At 40.4% G+C, this 19,999-nt stretch overlaps 1 protein-coding gene across 6 annotated transcripts in view; it reads left to right on the forward strand.

Annotated features, from left to right (window-relative positions):
* LOC123319288 (transcription factor collier) overlaps positions 1-19,999 on the forward strand; it is a 99,626-nt gene that overhangs the window by 68,350 nt on the left and 11,277 nt on the right. For all 6 annotated transcript variants that reach the window (XM_044906162.1, XM_044906163.1, XM_044906165.1 and 3 more), the window contains exon 8: positions 16,377-16,458. In XM_044906162.1, coding sequence (XP_044762097.1) covers positions 16,377-16,458 — 82 coding nt within the window. The remainder of the gene's footprint in view (positions 1-16,376; positions 16,459-19,999) is intronic.

Here is a 19,999-nt window from a genome sequence, read left to right on the forward strand (position 1 = left end):
ATTAATCAGATGGAAATTGTGATATTGATCAGGAAAAAAGTTTTTATATTGATCAGGGAAGTTTGTTCATATTGATCCGTGAAAAATCTTGATATTTATCAGAAGACAATTTCTATATTGATTGTGCAAAGTTTTTTCCCTATCTTGATTTATACGTGTCATTATCACCCTCCAAATCATACAGAGTTACAAGAAAACCCGTAACTCCACATCGTACCCGGTTATCCCGTCATATTCCCGACTTTTTCCCGATTTCCCGAACGTCAATCAATCTCGAAGTCGATTAGGATGACGGACAAATGAACGATGGTCCCGCCAAATTGAATCCGCTAATTTTCCGGATCAACAAGCCATATATATCCGTCGAGGAAATTCACCGAGGAGCGGACGCTCGGGACGGCGGCGGGCGGAGGAAAACGCCGGGAAAACCCGCCAGCGCTCGGCCAGTTTCGGCTCCTAGCTCCCAGCGGTATTGACTACCGGCTCACTGGGGAGAGAGAGAAGAGTCAATACCGGCCCGAGGGAATGGGCAGGATCCCGAGGGAGCGAAGGCGACGGCGGGAATTGTGGACTCGGGCGGTCGCGGTAAAGGCTCCACACACGGACGGATTTGCCCGACCGTTTCGTCCTACGTTACCGTTCGTCATTTTGGCGGGGCATTTGGGTAGGGGCATGATCTTTTATTTGAAAATCGAAGGTTCGCTCTTGACGAATTTTTAACTGACCTCACCGTTTTCGGGATTTTTCGAAAGTCAACTTTCCACACGCGTATTTCCCAGAAAAATCATGGTTTGGTCACGTGTAATACATATTCTGAAAGAACAACTCTTCTAGTTATGAACCTGAAAATTTCATGGATCTCTATGCAGCCGTTCGTTCTTGACGATCATTTCATTGATTCCATCTTTTTGGAAATTTTTCGATAGTCAGTTTTCGAGTTGTTTTTCTTTCAATAAAAGTAACCGTAGATGGAAATGCGATACATATTCTGAAAGAGCAACCCTTCTAGTTGAAGATCTGAAAATTTCATGGAGCTCGATGCAGCCGTTCGGTCTTTTCTTCTCGTTTTTCTACATCATATCGATACCTACGACAAATCCGCCCATGTGTGGGACCCTTAGTTTGCGAGGAACGAGACGTAGCCGGTGATATACTCCTCGTGTAGCGTTAACGTAGTTACCTGCTACTCCACGCTGCAGCTGTTGCAGTAAATAATTTTTTATGTGTACAAGAGCCACGAGTGCTTGTCGTTTGCGTCATGAACGTTTTTCCATAAGTCCTGGTAGGTTTACCGTCGAAAGCTCGGCATTTGAACCTTGCACGGTGGTTATTTACGTCAACCGTTGACGTAGTGGAGGAATAACGTTCGATATCATACCTCGAAATGTCAGTGAGTCACGTCTTCGACTATTTTCGGTATCATTCCAGGAAAAACTGGGACATGTGGGGCTCCTGCAATAACGCAATGAATGTCATCGCAGATAATTTTTGACGTCAAAACAAAAGACATTCATTCAATCATAAAAAATTCAGCTGATAAAGAAATAAAAAAGAGAGCATAACATGAGAATATTTCAATTTTCGCCGGTTAAACAAACTGATCTATATTCATCATTACAAAACGTTGTAACTCTGTGATAAACCATTATCCTCAGAGGAGTTCACGACAGTGTGGCCTTATGATGCACTCCAGTTCCTGGATTACAGGATCTTCATTCCCAACAACTTTACAGCTCTTTTACTACTTCTCTGCATCATTCATCCCAGTCGAAATATAATGAAAAATTACAGGTAATAAGCATAAAGCTCGGAAGCTCCATTTAATGCGCGTAAACTCCAGTCTGTTTGCTCTTTGCTACAACTCAAGTTCCAGACAAGATGTTTTATTTTCATGGCGTAGTCCCTGTTTCTTATTGGTGAAATATTGTCAGTGCAAGTGTAGGAGAAAACGGCATTGAAGAAGTTGATGAAAATCGTGATTAGTAAATACTTGTGGTTTTGATGTTCCTTTGACAATATCGCCAATTGACAGATGATGCATCTCTAGGCATACCTATCATAAGAAGACCTATCCAAAGTTCCCTGAAAACTGTCATGTTAATTTAAATATCCGGAATTAATTCAAAGAGATGATACCCCAGAATGATAGGATTATCCATTACCAACTCACCATCAACACCTACATCCCATCATGTCCGACCAATTGAACAACACTCTTCCAAATGGACCGTGAAAGTCTAGAAATACTACAGGACACCCCAACATAAAGAAACCTATTAAATAGTGGATGAAATCCCGAACAATCCTTCGGAATTGAAAAGACCATTCGAACCAAATGAGACATAACTGAGCTGCAGCGCAACGATAAGGGGTGACGAATTGGAATGAGAGGGAGCGTGGGGTTGAGAAACATGAAGGGGGATGGGGTAATCATTCTCGAATTGATCTGGGATTGATTGGATGTATGTAAAATTGATCACAACGGGATTCAGGGTATTGTACACTGAAACTCTGCTGGAAAAGTTCTTGCTTCAGTTTTTTGGGATTGCCATGGAGTAATCATGATTGATTTTTTAGATAAGGGTAGAACAATAACCGGAGATAACTATTCGACATTACTGACCACTCTACGGGACAAAATCAAAAAGAAAAGACGCGGAAAGCTTTCCAAACGTGTTTTGTTTTTGCCGGACAACGCCCTGCACACAAATTTCATGTTGCCATGCAAAAAATTCGTGATTTAGGGTTTGAATTACTAGAACACCCCCCTTATTCACTAGATTTGGCCCTATCCGACTATCATCTCTTTCCTCAAGTGAAAAACAGTTTAAAAGGTCGTAAATTTCTTTCCAACGAGGAGGTAATGAAAGCTTTGGAGGTCTGGTTTGCAGAGCAAGAAGAAACATTCTTTTTAAGGTCTAGAGACGTTGCAGGTTCGCCGTAATAAATGTATCCAATGAAGAGGAGAATATGTTGAGTAATAAAATATTTTGACATTGAAATTTTGTTTGGTTGTAGATATAGTAAGCTAAGAATTTTTTAATATATCCTCGTAAATGTGATTCAAGATTCTATTCCCAACAACTGCGAATTTGAATCAATTAAACCACACAAGATGAAGAACTCTCTATATTTCACAATCAGCTTACATAAAACAATACGTCTACTAACTTCGAAATTAGTGTAAATTTCAAGGACCCCTACAACTCAAACCTTTTTTTCGCCTCCAAATCATGCGGTTACAAAAAAATTCGAATTGAGCAATTAAACTAGGATCAGATCGGAGATCGTCCGTGCTCCCACAAAATCTCTACCTCTCACTCTCTCATTCCAGGCCAATTACGGTGGTCTATCTTGTGACTGACCCGATTCAATTAATTCTACATGTCTGCACATATTCGCGAATTCCTGATCCTTGTTTTTATCCCGGCCCTTCACAGTGTCTTCGACCGATCGATTGTGGGCATCATCGAGCGTGCTTGACGGTCACGTGTAGAGCAGCGACAGAGTCGTATCGTTCTATGTTTCCCTGGAGTAAGAGTACAGAGTAGAATCCCATAATTTTTCGATGCCAAAAACGTAGACACTATCGAAATTAGCGACTGAATCACTTCAACCTTGCGGTCGGATAAAAATAACGGAAATCAAGGTTAGTTTCGGACTTATTGGTACTCTTCAGAGCAACACAACTGGATTTCGAACTAATACGTGGCTATCCGTTGATTTCGGTCCCAAATAGATCAACGGTATCATCGTCGCGCTCAGATCTTATCTCAGACACGTCACATCCTCATAAATCTCCGACAGTCTGAAGACTCCGTCCGTCCGTTCGTGCGTTTAACGCATAAATTAACGCCGTCCTAAGCGGGATTCGGGGACCTATAAAAAGTTAATGAAAATTGGCGTGGGGGTACGCGCACGATATGTAGATTAATTTTTCGACTTAATTTCTAGACGCGCGTTATTTCAAGCTTAATTAATTAATACCGCCGTATCGGCAACGTCGATCTGCGGACGGTCGGAATCGTCCATTGATTGATGGGGTACAAATGACATACCTGCGTCGGCATATGGCGTTATCAGTTGTTTCTGTAATGTGTCATTTGTGTGCCGTCGACGTCGATGACCGGAAGCGGGGAGGGGATGATGAGTTTTAGCGGCAGACACGATTAATCTGGTATTAATATTTTTGTTATCATTATATGTAGTTGACTTATCTATGGCAATGCGATCGTCCACAGAGAAATCGGCGAAATAGGGTTGACGTTTGATTCCAACTGATTACACGTTCAATCGTGTCTTTTTTCTATTGGTTGGTATTACTGTAAGAGATTCTATGTTCAGTACATCCGCCAATGCAGGGTAATGTGTTAAAATTATACTCCATTCACTTTTATTTTAGCACTCGGTTGGCCATGGAAATTTGACACATTTCACTCTGTATAGTACGAAAATGTGGGGTTATGACGCATGTCAAAACATTTTTGGGTTTTAAATCAACGCTATGTTGCCCGTTCTACGTAAAAGTTTCTGTTATTACGTTTTTTATCACAATGTCGAATCTATTCGGAAAATATGTGACGAACATAATTGAAGTTTATACAAACTGATTGAAGATATACCAAATCCAGTAATTTGCATAGAAAATACAAGAGATCAGTATAATATCATAATATGCACTAGCTTGAGGAGAGTTAATGTTCGTTATTTTCTTTGGTTAAAGTTTGAATACGTTACATCAGTTGTAGATTTCAAAAATATAAACCCGAAGATAAAATGCATATGTTGCAGTGGTTGAGAATGGGTATCTCCCGAAGGAATTAACAGATAATTACAAGGATGTTGAATCCTTCAACAAAAATCATCTTACATCAATATAAATAAAAGGAATTAAAGGAAGTTTCAATCAAGATGAACTTCACCTTTGAACAAAAATTTCACATGAATAATCAATAAGCAGGACAACTGGCGCGTATTTGTGGCTGTTTATCTTAATACATTGATATAATAATAATAATTAGGTATTTATTGGTACCTTAAGACATTTACAATGTATAGGACAAGTCAAATGAAAAATAGAAAAATCAATTTTCGGGAACTTATTCTACGATGACATTCATCGAAAATCCTGTAGTAAACTTTTCGCATTAATTCACTCGAACATAAAATTCTCAAATGCCACCACTTTTTTGGGTCTCCCAATAGAAGAAAATTTTTGGCAATCCTCTTCATTCACAATCTTTCTGATTCGGCATTTTCGTAACAAAAATTGATATTAGTTGTGACAACGGCGTTATGACATTAACGACATTTCATGAGTGCCAACCTTACTCCGTTCTAGTTACGAAAACTTGAGAAAATTATTTCATGGCCAACCGACTGATAAAATAAATGTGAATGCAGTATAGATATTCATCTTTACACTATTTCATAACGTTGGCAAAAGTTGCGGTCGAAAGCATAGAAGAACGAGCACTAGGTTAGAATGGCGCAGAACAGAATGGCGAAAATTTTATAAGTAAACTGTTAATCCAGGAGACTAATACGCAAAACAACTTGAAGAGTGTTAGAGTTTTAAATTCTAACATCAAATGCTCAAATTTGATTAACCATTCAGTTGGAGGACACAGACTTTAAGTCTATAACAAGAAGAAGAATATAAGAAAGAAGAAGAGGATGAAGAAGAAGAAAAGGAAGAGAAAGAGGAAGAAGAATAGGATGTCAATAATCGAAACTCATCTTAAGGCGTTCCGCTTCGTCGTTGGTGACACTTTTTTGCGGACATTGAATGCATGCGCCGCAAACTAGAGCGGCAAATCCGAGCGTAGAGGCAAAAACGAATTTTCTCTATTGCGTGGCAATCAATTGCTTGTTCGGTCTCGGTCAAAAGGGCCCCGCATGGCCCGGAAAAACGATTTTGGTTAATGGGTTTATGACGCTCATTTTCGATAGAGTTGCAAGCGTTTTGTTACGACGGACCATCGAGCACGGTTCCGCCAATACAGGGACGCTTTTGAATGTTTCAACGGACGCGCTATCGCCGGCATCGATCAGAATTTATTCGGTTCGGTTTTTTTCGACTTGGTGGGACCAAGAGGGGTTTCATCGTTTCGAGGTTTGGATAGGGTGAAAAGTGATTTTTTCGAAAATAAGATCACTATACAAGGCGAGTCTTCGACTCGTGCAGATATTTTAACAGTAGATTCTTGAGGTCCTGAGGAACACTTTTTTTCTTTACCATTTTTTTAGATTCGCCTCGGTTTGAAAGATACAGCTGGTTGAAAAAACATAAAAAAATGTTATTTTTAGTTATATCTCATAAACGGTTTTATGGAATGAAATGAATTTCGGAATTTTTCGGAGTTTTTCATTCATTTGATGAATCTTTTTCGAATACAAGATATCACCCACGTCTTCCAGTGTACCCATTATGACCATTACGTACCATAAAAATAACAGAGATTCAAAGAACCTAACTCTTGAAACTAAGTTCGACGTTATCTAATGAATATTTGAACGTTTTGTAAAATAAAATTTTTATAGGTAGTTTCTCATAGGACTCAAGGGACGAGTTTGTTACCTTGGCAAGATCCGATTATTCAAAATTCGCGAGACACAGTTTCAGGACAAATAGAGCTCCCTAAATCTTCCCTCATTACCTCTCTCCCTCGGTTTTTTTGTCAGGAGAAGTGACTGTTCGTTTTCCACTTTCAAGGGACACCCCGTATGATCCTCCACGACGGAAGCACGTAAATCCAATCGATCGCCGACAAGCGGGAATGCGTCTCGAACTGGAACACCTCCATGTTACGCCGTTATTACCCAAATGATTTATCTGACGTGTCCGTTTTACCGAGATTCCTCGACAATCATCGCGACCGCTTTTTCCTCGCGCTCGGCCGGTCTCAGATCGGGCCGCCTGGAAGGCCGGCATTCGATAATTTGTCGGTGGTGCGTTCCGCTGGCATTTTTTTCGCGCGGTACGATGTCCGAGCGACCCGTCAACGTGTTCTGCGAGAGAAATGTGGCGGGCTTAATGGACGCGGCGGACGTCATGGTACGCGAGTTGTGGCAGGGCAAATAGTCGAACGATCTGGATGATGTATGTGGAGAGATGCCGTATTTTTTATCAGTGGCTCGAGTTTTCTTTATGGGCCCCTGTGACCAGGGATTTGGCGAAGTGAGTCGTCAAGATAATGATTTGCTTTGAATTTTCGAACCTGCAAGGTCTCTAGACCTTTAAAAAAAAAGGTTTCTTCTTGCTCTGCAAACCAGACCTCCACAGCTTTTATTACTTCCTCGTTGGAAGAAAATTCACGACCTTTTAAACTTTTTTCAGTCGAGGAAAGATATGATAGTCGGATGGAGCCAAATCTGGTGAATAAGGGGGATGTTCTAGTAATTCAAAATCTAAATCACGAATGTTTTGCATGGCAACAAAGGATTTGTGTGCAGGGGCGTTGTCCTACTAAAACAAAACACCTTTGGATAGCTTTCCGCGTATTTTCTCTTCAATTTTTTCCCGTAGAGTGGTCAGTAATGTCGAATAGTAATCTCCGGTTATTGTTCTACCCTCATCCAAAATATCAATCATGATTATTCCATGGCAATCCCAAAAAACTGAAGCAAGAACTTTTCCAGCAGATTATTTAGGCACAAAACTTGTTAGGACTTGGATAACCAGAGTGTCGCCATTTCATCGATTGTTGCTTTGTTTCTGGATCGTTGAAATGTACCCAAGCCTCATCCATAGTAACAATTTGCTTTAAGAAGTCAACATCGTTTTCAAATCGAGCACAGATCGAACGCGATGCTTCTTCCCTTGCACGCTTTTGGTCAACATTCAAACATTTGGGGATCCATGTTGCAGCAATTTTTCTCATGTCCAAATTGACGTGAACTTTAATGATGAACGCGTTCGTATGAAATATTCAGTGCTTTTGATATCCGTTTCAGCCCAATTCGACGGTCTGATAAGATCATGTCATGAACTGCATCGATATTTTCGGGCACTGACACAGAAACTGGCCTTTCCGATCGGTCATCATCTCCAATGAAAAATTAACCTCTTTTGAAGGTACTTGATGATGGCTCGATACTCCAATTTTTCGATTTTCACAATTTCGGTGGACCTTTTTCAATTCATTGGGTAACTCTGGTTCACTTTTTCGACCTCAAACTTCACACTGACACTTCTAATGAATTATTGTTCGTTGCTATGGTAACGCAATATTTTTTTATGCACTCAAACTGACTTTAACCGGTCTAGGCTAACTAGATATCAATTCATCCTCGTAATCTCAGCAACATTGATATTTGAGGTGAGGCGTTCAAAAACTACGATTGTACTTTGGTCTAGAACTGGCTTAGTTCATCTACTTTTGACGAAGTGTTTCACTTTTCGTGAAGAAATATCATAACAGAAGGGTTTTAACCCACCGATTGTATACATTGGACTTCAATAAATTCAAATTTCATTAGGAAGAAGATACAGAAGAAAAAATAAAAAAATATTTAGGTTCCAGGTTTCTGAATCAGAACACGAAAAACAAACGTAAAAACGCTCTAGTTTCCGGAGCTTGAAAATGACAGTGAATAGCTGTATTTCTTCATATCAATATACCCATAAGACACCCTGTATCGAAAGATCAAACCGCGATTCTAATTGCACAATACGAATTCCCAAAGAGACCGAAAATCTCTTCCGGCAATCTTCGAAATTCCAGGGCTGAAACCGAAGGGAAGTCTGCGTTTCCAGCGCCGTAAAATATTTCCTTGATCTCCATACTTTCCGCCACTTTAGCAACTCTTTATTAAACTTGTTCCGCCTTGTTTACAGCGGAACAAGTTGGCTAACAGTCTACGACACCTCGGGGAAGTTTCACCGAGGCCAGGTTGTTCGTTTATATGGGGCAAGATTAGCGATCCGAATACCGTTGGTGGTTCTTTTTTTTTATCAGAGGTTCAACGAGGAATTATGACTGGAATTTGGGAGTAGGAAAAGTGTTTTTCTTGATGATTTTTCCATCTGTGTTGCTTTGGTGTCGATTAGATGGAAACTTTGAGGTGGAATCAGAATTTGAGTTTCTTCATAAGATTCCGAGGTCGATGAGTTGGGGATTTTTGTTCATCTGAATGGGAATAAGCCTTTCAGGGTGGAAATGATACGATTGTAGGCTTTAAAGAGAGTTGTATTGCACTGCGACCTCATATGATCTATCGTACTCCTATCAGTCCAAAACTCAGCCGGAAAAGTCTTGCTTCAGTTTTTTAGGATTGCCATGGAGTAATCATGATTAATTTTTTGGATAAAGGTAGAACAATAACCGGAGATTACTATTCGACATCACTGACCACTCTACGGGAAAACATCAAGTAGAAAAGACGCGGAGAGCTATCCAAAGGTGTTTTGTTTTTGCAGGACAACGCCCCTGCACACGAATCTCATGTTGCCATGCAAAAACTTCGTGATTCAGGGTTTGAATTACTAGAACACCCCCCTTATTCAACAGATTTGGCTTCATCCAACCTCTATCCTCAACTGAAAAAAAGTTTAAGAGGTCGTAAATTTTCTTCCAACGAGGAGGTAATAAAAGCTGTGGAGGACTGGTTTGCAGAGCAAGAAGAAACTTTATTTTTGAAAGGTCTAGAAAAGTTGCAGGTTCGCAGTGATAAATGTATCCAATTAAGAGGAGAATATGTTGAGTAATAAAATATTTTGACATTGAAATTTTGTTCGGTTGTATAGTAATATAAGAATTTTTCAAAAAATCCTCGTGATGCTGATGAATGGAAATAAACATGTGTTAATCAAGAACCACTTGCAGATATTTCATAATACAAAAAATTGAAGAATTTCTTTGCGGGAATTCTTGTATTTCAGGTTGAGCTTTCGCGATCGCTGACCTCGCAGTTATCAATCCATCTAACTCGACAGGCCGGGTCTCTTTCCCCGACCGAAAAACAGTCCATTTCCCGAACAGTCTCGCTTTTCGAATATTCCATTTTTACGAGGCAGCACTCGATCATGTCTTCCTTCTCGTTCCTGCCTTATTCCTGGCACTGGCGGCAATTTCATAGGTAGTTTGAAGGTGGATATATCGAAAGTTTCCCTGTTCCCGTTTTCTCTTCCGTTTCCTTCGCACAGGCAGGGACTCCTGGCCCCACTTTCCACCCTCCCGAAGTGAGGACTAGGATGGTCGTTTCCCTCGTTGCCTAGGCGACGTTTGTAGATGGAAATAGCCGTTACTTTCTACGATGCTGTGTGTTTTGGTCACGGACGGGTCAAAGATGCTGCACGAGAATTAGAAAAGTGTCTTTCTTCACGAAGGAGAACTGTGTACAGGGAGACTCCACAACTGAGAGATGAGAAGTTATCAATGTACACCGTAGATGGCTTCAAAATTTTTTTGCAGGGCATTCCATCAATCCAATGAGGAAGGGTAGCATACAAGGGCGGTTCCAGTGTTACAGAATATTAGCTCCTACAAGAGGATGCTCTTTTAGAAAATGTATCATATTTAGATCTAGGATGATATCTAGGAGATACGCTTGTAGGAATTTGACCGTCGAAAAATTCCCAAAAAGATGGGCTCATTTGAAAAATCGTCAAGACCGAACGGTTATGCCGAGATGGATGAAATTCTCAGATTCAATACAAGAAGAGTTGCTCTTTCAGAGTCTGTATCACGTTTAGATTTACGAAAATTTTCCTGGAAGATAAATCACTCTGAAGATGACCTTCTAAAAATTCCCAAAAAATTGGGTTCAGTTAAAACTTCCTCAAGGTCGAACGGTTATGCCGAGATGGATGAAATTCTCAGATTTAATACTAGAAGAGTTGCTCTTTCAGAGTCTGTGTCACGTTTAGATTAACGAAAATTTTCCTAGAAGATAAATCACTCTAAAGATGACCTTCGAAAAACTCCCAAAAAATTGGGTTCAGTTAAAACTTCCTCAAGATCAAACGGTTATGCCGAGATGGATGAAATTCTCAGATTTATTACTGAAAGAGTTGCTCTTTTAGAGTCTGTATCACGTTTAGATTTACGAAAATTTTCCTGGAAGATAAATCACTCTAAAGATAACCTTCTAAAAATTCCCAAAAAATTGGGTTCAGTTAAAACTTCCTCAAGATCGAACGGTTATGCCGAGATGGATGAAATTCTCAGATTCAATACTAGAAGAGTTGCTCTTTCAGAATATGTATCACATGTACGAAAATCTTCCTGAAAGATAAATCACTCCAAAGATGACCTTCGAAAAGTTGGATTCAGTTGAAACTTCCTCCATATCGAACTTTTTTTTTAATTATCTCCTCTTGTGGGCTTCGAATTGTTTTCGTATTTAGTATAGAAGATGTAGAGCATAACATCTTTCACAAATTTTGTTCGAAGCAATTATTTCTACGTTTGAACGTTTTTGAGATATATGACGATGAATGTACATTAGACTGGGTTTCTACATTGACCTTGGCCTTTCCCATGTGTGTGGCTAAGATCTTCGCACTCATCACCCTCTAGCTCGAAAACGGTCAAGAGTATGAAATATTGCTTGAGACAAAAGTTGTATAGAATTTTATTATCTACCACTTTCATAATGAATACAAAAACGATTAGAGGTACAGGAAAGGAGATATTTAAAAAATTGCCTTGTTATCATCTTCAAACTGTCAGATTAAAAAAACCTACCTGATAAGTGTCGGATTAATGGGTCACCACGTCTGCAACACTGAAATTAACCATCTGTATCGAAAAAACCTTTTCCGCCGACCTCTTAATAATAGCACTGTTTAATGTACATGAAATTAGCTGTTAATAAACTCTTTTATTGGTTAATTTCCTATTAATGCATTATTGTCATGGGTAATCGAACATAAAAGTATTCAGTAGCTTCCCAAATAATTATTTCATTTGTAAGTAGCATTGATTTTCGTTGTTCCTAGCGGGTGAGTTGAGAAGAGATGAATTGTGGAGGTTGCGAAAAAATTATGATGGTTAGAGAGTAATCAATTTATCTATGTACTACAACTCCAGCTTCCACCAGCTCCACACATTCTTTAACAGATATAATAGGGACTGATATCAATGTGATTTACTCAAAATGTCACAACTCGAAAATGCCCTCTATGGACTTCTCAAATTGTTCGATCGGCCGCATAAATATCAACATTCCGATATGAGCATAGAAAATTCTTAAGGTGTCAAATTTGACTAATTATGGATCGAAAATTTCGCTCGCACGTTAAAATATCTCAATCATTGATCGCTTTTATTGATAACCTTGTTGATTAAATAACTATTTCACCATTTTCAACTACGTACGGCCAGCCCCACCACGCAAACTGTCATATTAACATGAATTTATCATCAGAGACACGCCTGGGCATATACAGTATCTTAATCTGACACGCTCGAGTATGTACACCTTACGATTTTTTTTTTTTACATCTTTGAGAACCTACAGATGCTTTACCCAATGCTGAAAGTGCATACATCATAGAACCTTCTTTTCTTTCTACCATCTTATCTTCAAAATCCACTAGGTCTCTACGACGCTCGAGTAAATTGCGATCTAGCATCATGGGCATCCCAACTACCAGCGTCACATAAAATGAGCAAGTGCAACAGGCCCTAAGCCGTATAAAACATCGAAAAAACCGAAACGTTGACCGCGTGCCATCCACCGAGGTTTCCCTATCTCCAACAGCGACTTTTTCATCGGCGTTTCATCCCAGAAAAACCGGCAACAACTCGCTCGACCGTCCTGTCTCAGCTCGCCGAAAACCAATCAGTCGGATTGATTGCGGGCTATCGCATATCCGTCCGCAATTTGCGGGGACGCACGCGGAGCCGCGTGCCCCCCCTAATTCGGTCGCGTGTCCCTGTTTTGTTACATGTGTAGACTGGAGTGCGCCGGGACGCCGTCCGTATGTCGTCGTTTCTCAGCGACGAGGCACGCGATGTTGAGCGACGTATCAAGTGGAATGGCTAATTTTGGGCCATATAGCTGATGGGGTCCTTTATTTTAGCGAGGGATGAACGGAGGTATTTATCGATAATTGAGACGGGGTGGGTTGGTAGACGATGGTTCGAGGAAAATGGAATTATGTTAGAAAGAAGCATCGGGAATCGGAGACAAGGAAATAATCCTAAGAATTGAGTACACAAATCAGTTTTGTCTGTTTTCTGTGGTCAAAAACGCATTTATTCCAGGACAAAATGGATGAACAGATCATAAGAAGTGTTCTCCATCGCTATCTACGATTTTTTTTCGCCTCTCAGGCAATTTTCGAATTTCATCTCGAAAAAATGCCTCGTCTCCTGAGGCGATCCAGTTGGGAGGCTTCGACTTTTGCGAAACTGCGCCAATAACCTGCCAATTCGTGGTACATCCAGCAGAGCAACCAGTTATCAGAAGAGGCATAGTCTAGCTAGAGAATTTAGCAGATGTGGTAAAATGTCCCATGAATTTCATTTGTATGTTGCTCATACTGCCTTCCAGTTATTTTTGTCTGTCCAGAGAGAGGCTCGTCTTCAACGCTAAAATTACCCATCACAGCATTGTCACCACAAAATTAGACAAGCATTCGAAGCATTGCAGCTACACTTTCTTCCAATTCATTCATTCATTGCTGTACTGATACTGATACTGATTGCTGGGTGTGTTGGACGGATAAACCCAAACCTGCCACTGCGACCAAGCGGTCTATTGTAGCACACAGGCAAGCTCGTAGAGCTAGATCTCTCCCTCCAGTCCCATCCTGCCCAAAAAGGAGATGATGTCGGAGGGGGAGTGATTTTTGAGTTCCTCTAGGATCATCTTCGGAGAGACAAAAACTCCATGTCTGACCTTTCTGCCGCCGGGCAGTCACAGAGGATATGCTCAATTGTTTCGTCCTCCTCTAAGCAGAGTCTGCAGAGCGGGTCATTGACGATGCTAAGTTTTTTGAGATGGGCTCTGAGTCTGCAGTGTCCTGTGAAAACCGCTATTATAGATCTCAGATTCATTGCTGTATCCCGTTATCGAGAATGAATCTACAAAAAGATTCAAAAACAAAACTATCGGTGCGATCAAACCTACAATTTCTTAGGGCTACTTGCGACTGGGTGCCCTCCTGTTTCTGAAGAGACCCAACCGTGACCTACAAATCCTTCCACACTCTGGGCATGGATAGTCACCAACCAGATCTGGCCGCCGCTGTATTCTTCTCGAGTCTCCATCATAACTGTGTACCAAAGACCTCCACTGTGATCTGTCTAACGCTAGTTGTTCGCAGTTATAATTGGCTTTTACTGATTTTAGGGTTTAATGCAGTATATCCTTAAACCGCTTATATTAGCCTCTTGGTTTCCGAGCTTTCTCTGTGAATTCGCCATACAGAGCTATTTTGGGAAGTCTTGTGTCTTGCATTCTCAGAATGTGGCCGCTCCATCTGAGTCGGGCCTTCGTTACTTGAGTCTCAATTGTTATACAACTCGCGCGCTGCAAGACTTCTGCATTTTAAACCTTGTGGAACCATCTGTTGTGCGTTATTTGTCTCAGATGACGTTGTTGCGTTTGTTCAAGCTGTTTAATATGTCGCCTGTAGGGCGTCCAGCTTTCGCTTCTTAAAAGAAGCGTTGGGAGGATCACTGCTGTGTAAACAGCAGTCTTGGTCTTCAGATTGAGGTCGTGATTTTGGAACACTCTGTCCTTTAGCTCGCAGAATGCCCGTGATGCCGAATTGATACGGTTGTGTATTTCCGTGTCCAGGTTAGCCCTAGTATTTATGTAGCTTCCCAAGTATTTGAACTGCTCGACCTGTTCTAGAGTTTCATCATTCAGGCTGATATCTGTTTGAAGGCTTTCTGGCGGACTTACCACGGTTTTGGTTTGGTCAATATTGAGTCTACGGCCTAAAGCTTCATATATATGTTTATAGGTGTCCAACATTATCTGTAGATCTTCTGAGCTGCTAGCGATAAGTGCGATAAGTTCCAATGAAAGCCAAAAACTAACATTACCCTCAAATTCTGTTTAGTTAGGCATAATTCAATATCTTCAACATAGTAAAAACAAGATTTTTCATTAAATTCAAAGCGAAATATAATGAACAGATGTCGAACCTCACTGAAACTACCAAAATCAGCTGTTACCGTGAGACATTCATGACATTTGAAGCCCTTTTTGTTAAAACTGAGTTGTACTCTCAATAATGTACAAGAATGTGAGAAGTAAATTGCAAAGAAGAGACCTTACCCAAGTTATATAGAAACCAAGTCCTCAAAATCGAAGAAGAGACTTACTCCCCAAAGGATTCCCAATAATACCTACTCAATAGAATGAAATCAGTCTATTAACACTCCAGTACTCGCGCGGGGTACTACAATACCCCAAGCTCCACGTATTGCTTATGTATCTATCGGACGCGCGAGTACTGGAGTGTTAAGATAAGAATATCGTTATTGGAAATAACCAACCAGAATATTAACGCTCCAAAACTCTCCTGCTTCGAATGCTTAGGTTTTCTCGAGTAAAATTCAGTTTCCCAATTCGTGGAAACCTCCATGGCGACCCTGTAGCCAAACCGACAATGTTGTTCTTCCAAATAACCGTCCATCTCCTGGTGTAATTGTGGGCGGCCCAAGGTCCTCTCATATCCGGTATCGTGTGGACCGGCAATATCCGGTATAGCCAAGCCAGCAATGACCTGTCGCTCCCTTTATCGGGCTCAATTAGTTTTTATTTGCCCCCAAACGGGCGGGGTTGCCTCTTCATTAGTCCGGACAAATTGGCGAAAAACATCTCCAATTGGATTAGGACGGAGTGAAGAAAGCAAGAAAATTACGGTGCTTCGCCTTGGCGCGTTTCCACGCACTAGATACAGGATGGCTCTGTGAACAAGTTTTAAACCTGCTTGGTTTCTGAAAATGTAGATTGGATCCAATTGAAAACCAGTTAAAACGGAATTAGAGTATCATAGACGGGTTATTTTAATGATTTTGGTCATGCAGTACTTAAATTTTATTTTTTTTTTTAATTTCTTCAATTTTTAGGGACTTTTTGATTTTCTAGTTAGTAAATTCTGCGAAACACTTCGTATCGGGTCTCTAGCTTTCATTTCGAAAGTAACAGCGTTACGACAGAACTGAATTTGCCACGAATTTTCCTCAGATAGTCGTTTGATGATAAAAGTTAAAAAATTACAGAAATTTGGATGAAATCTCTCTTTCCTACTATCAAGCAGGCAAAAAGGAAAAAGTGAATAGAGTTCTGGAGCATTTCTTTGATAAGTTTACCTGTTTGAGAACATCCGAAACTTCCTCCTGCATTCGAAGTTTTGACTCTATCAAAATTGTGATTTACGAAACCTGATTGATCAATTCTTATTTCAGATTTTTTTTGAAGTTCTTCCTCAAGTGCAATCAGAACTGCCTCAAGAACGCTGGAAATCCAAGGGATATGCGCAGATTTCAGGTAAGTGTTGTCTAATGAATTGAAATAAGTCGTATTACAAAGAGAGTTCTCTCGCACTTTTGACATAACTATCCTTATCTGAAAAATCAACCATGAATATTCCATGTCAATCCAAAAAAACTGAAACAAGAACTTTTCCAGCAGCTTTTTGGAGACGATACTTCTTAGGTCTTGGAGAACCAGAGTTTCGCCATTCCATCGATTGTTGCTTTGTTTTTGTATCATAGAAATGTACCCAAGTCTATCCATAGTAACATTTCGGTTTAAGAAGTCTACATCGTTTTCAAATCGAGCACAGATCGAACGCGATGCTTCTACCCTTGCACGCTTCTGGTCAACATTCAAACATTTGGGGATCCGTTTTGCAGCAATTTTTCTCATTTCCAAATTGACGTGAACTATATGATGAACACGTTCGAATGAAATATTCAGTGCTTCAGATATCCGTTTTAGCCCAATTCGACGGTCTGATAAAATCATGTCATTAACTGCATCGATATTTTCGGGGACTGACACAGAAACTGGCCTTCCCGATCGGTCATCATCTTCAATGGAAAGTTTACCTCTTTTGAAGCTTGCAGTCCAATTTTTCACTGTCGCATACGAAGGACATTGATCGCCAAGGGTATTAAGCATATCTTCGTAAATCTGCTTGCCTCTTAACCCTTTTAAATACAAGTAGTTGATGATGGCTCGATACTCCAATTTTTCGATTTTCACAAGTTCGGTAGACATCTTCTATCTTTCAATTTATTGCGTAACTCTGGTTTACTTTTTTGACCTCAAACTTCACACTGACACTTCTAATGAGTTATCGTTCGTTGCTATGGTAACGCAATATATTTTTCATGAATGGAACTGGTTTAGGCTAACTAGATATCAATACATCCTCGTATATATTCTTATATGTAAGCAACGTTTTCACTTCAAATTTTGAATTTGTATTGAATTTCAGGGAGATTGCGATAGCGTTATATTCTGACCACGTTTTTGAGTGGAACTAAGGTCAATTTGCATTGACCTGAAAAATAGCGAGGGAAGTATAGTCAATTTTCGCAAATATTATGCAACATCTCTTCTTCAACGTCAATTCCAATCTCGTACACAACCATTCAAATATGCTTTTGATGTGTCAGGTCTAGAATGAACGCATGCTAAAGCCACCGAACCGTTGGAAAGCGTTCGGGTGAATTTGACGATGCTTTCCGGACACAAACCAAGGTATCAAAATCTCCCTCCTCATGTGCTTTAGTTTGCCTTCGAACATCCTTGTAGAGAAGGAGTCAGCATTGGAAAATCAGAGTAGAAGGACGAGTGATCCACGTTGTATCAGTTCTGAGAGGCTGGGCTAAGCCTTAGCAACCTCCACTCAATAATAATAATTAATTCAGATGCATACCACCCACTGATATGAATATAAACGAGTGTTACAATCTCATTTGAACTAGCCAAGTTCCATCGTCAGGACAACTAAATGGAGAACGTTCCAAGAAGAAGGGCATCTAGATGCTGAGCATGGTTTCGGTGTCATTTGACCTCGTCAGAGCAACACAGCTCCTACTCCGATGGAAAAACGCTTGGAATCGATAATAGTAATGATTCAACCTTTAAAAATGAATCAGTGTTTGATTTATAGCGGTAGTTTGTCGATAATATTCTTGATTGAGATTGTAGAGGTATGATCCCCACCCATATACGTCTGAGCGACAACCAAAACGTACAAAGACCATCTCCAAGACCCGCAAAAACTCCTTCGGCTTCCTGCCGACGTCGGAGCGTCGTTAACGACGGAGCCGGCAAGAACTACAAAGTCTCTCTGGCTCCCCAGGGGGTGCCGCAGTTAATCGCTGCGTTTAAAATGCGTGGAAAAACGGGAAAACGTGCAACGTAGAACAAGACGGGGGGAGGGAAGGGGGAAACGAACGTTTCTACGCTACGAACGAGGCGGGGAAGAACGGTTGAGTGGCGGCGCGGGACGGGGAGCAGGAAAACGTAATCAAATTAATGGCGGACTATTAAGTTCTCGCGCCACAACATTGTTGTTTCGCTGTTTCCGCTGTTTCGTCGCTTATTTCTAATCGGGAGGTTGTGTCCTGACGTAGGTGGTGCGTCGGCAGGGGTTGGTAACAGGTCAAGGGTGTATATGGGAGGTTGAAGAGGTTTAAAAAATGGTGCAAAGGGCATTTCTGGATGACTTTGCGTGAAATACGATGGGAGAGTTCGTTTCAAGTTACCAGACCAACGATTGAAACAATTTTACCACTAAGAAAAGGAAATTTCATGACATAACTCCATTATGTTGAGTCAAGAAGGTACTCAAGAGGACACGGAAGTTCCATCCGTCATCTAAGAACCTGTTACTACAGAATTAAACTTTAGAGAGTCCCCAACAGAATTTTCATCACAATCAGGCATGATCTTCGCCAATATCAATATTGGCACCTCATTACCTGGATTGCAGATGATGTTAATGAAGCATGAGAATGTTAGCCTGATGAATTCATCGTCAAATTTTTGTTTGTTCCCCAGTGGCTTCAACAAGATGTTATCAGAATGATTAGATGATCATCTATGGACTGGCTTTTTATGTAGAGAAATCAACAAATCCTCCTTCTGGTTATTCTACGAGTATGTATTGATATCTAGTTAGCCTAGACCAGTTTCATGCAGGGAAAAAAATATTGCGTTACCATAGCAACGAACAATAACTCATTAGAAGTGTCAGTGTGAAGATTGAGGTCAAAAAAGTAAACCAGAGTTACGCAATAAATTGAAAGGGAGAAGATGTCCACCGAAATTGTGAAAATCGAAAAATTGGAGTATCGAGCCATCATCAAGTACCTGTATTTAAAAGGGTTGAGAGGTAAGCAGAGTTATGAAGATATGCTATATACCCTTGGTGATCAATGTCCTTCGTATGCGACCGTGAAAAATTGGACTGCAAGCTTCAAAAGAGGTAAATGTTCCATTGAAGATGATGACCGATCGGGAAGGCCAGTTTCTGTGTCAGTCCCCGAAAATATCGATACAGTTCATGACATGATTTTATCAGACCGTCGAATTGGGCTAAAACGGATATATGAAGCACTGAATATTTCATAGCTCACGTCAATTCGGAGATGAGAAAAATTGCTGCAAAATGGATCCTCAAATGTTTGAATGTTGACCAAAAGCGTGCAAGGGTAGAAGCATCACGTTCGATTTGTGCTCGGTTTGAAAACGATGTAGACTTCTTAAACCGAATTGTTACTATGGATGAGACTTGGGTACATTTCTACGATCCAGAAACAAAGCAACAATCGATGGAATGGTGAAACTATGGTTCTCCAAGACCTAAGAGGTTTCGTATCCAAAAATCTGCTGGAAAAATCATTGAGGTTATCAATGAAAGTTTGAGGAATGTTTTACCAAATGTCAGTTGAAGCATAGGCGAGCAGTTTTAATGTCTGCGGTGGGTCAGGTAATGGTGTAATTGCTGTGACATTGCAGACTAGACATGTTCAATAAGATCTCATTATCCTTCAAAACTTTTCCCCTATTT

This window comes from Coccinella septempunctata, chromosome 8 (genome assembly GCF_907165205.1).
Source record: "Coccinella septempunctata chromosome 8, icCocSept1.1, whole genome shotgun sequence".
Classification (NCBI taxonomy): Eukaryota; Metazoa; Arthropoda; class Insecta; order Coleoptera; family Coccinellidae; genus Coccinella; species Coccinella septempunctata.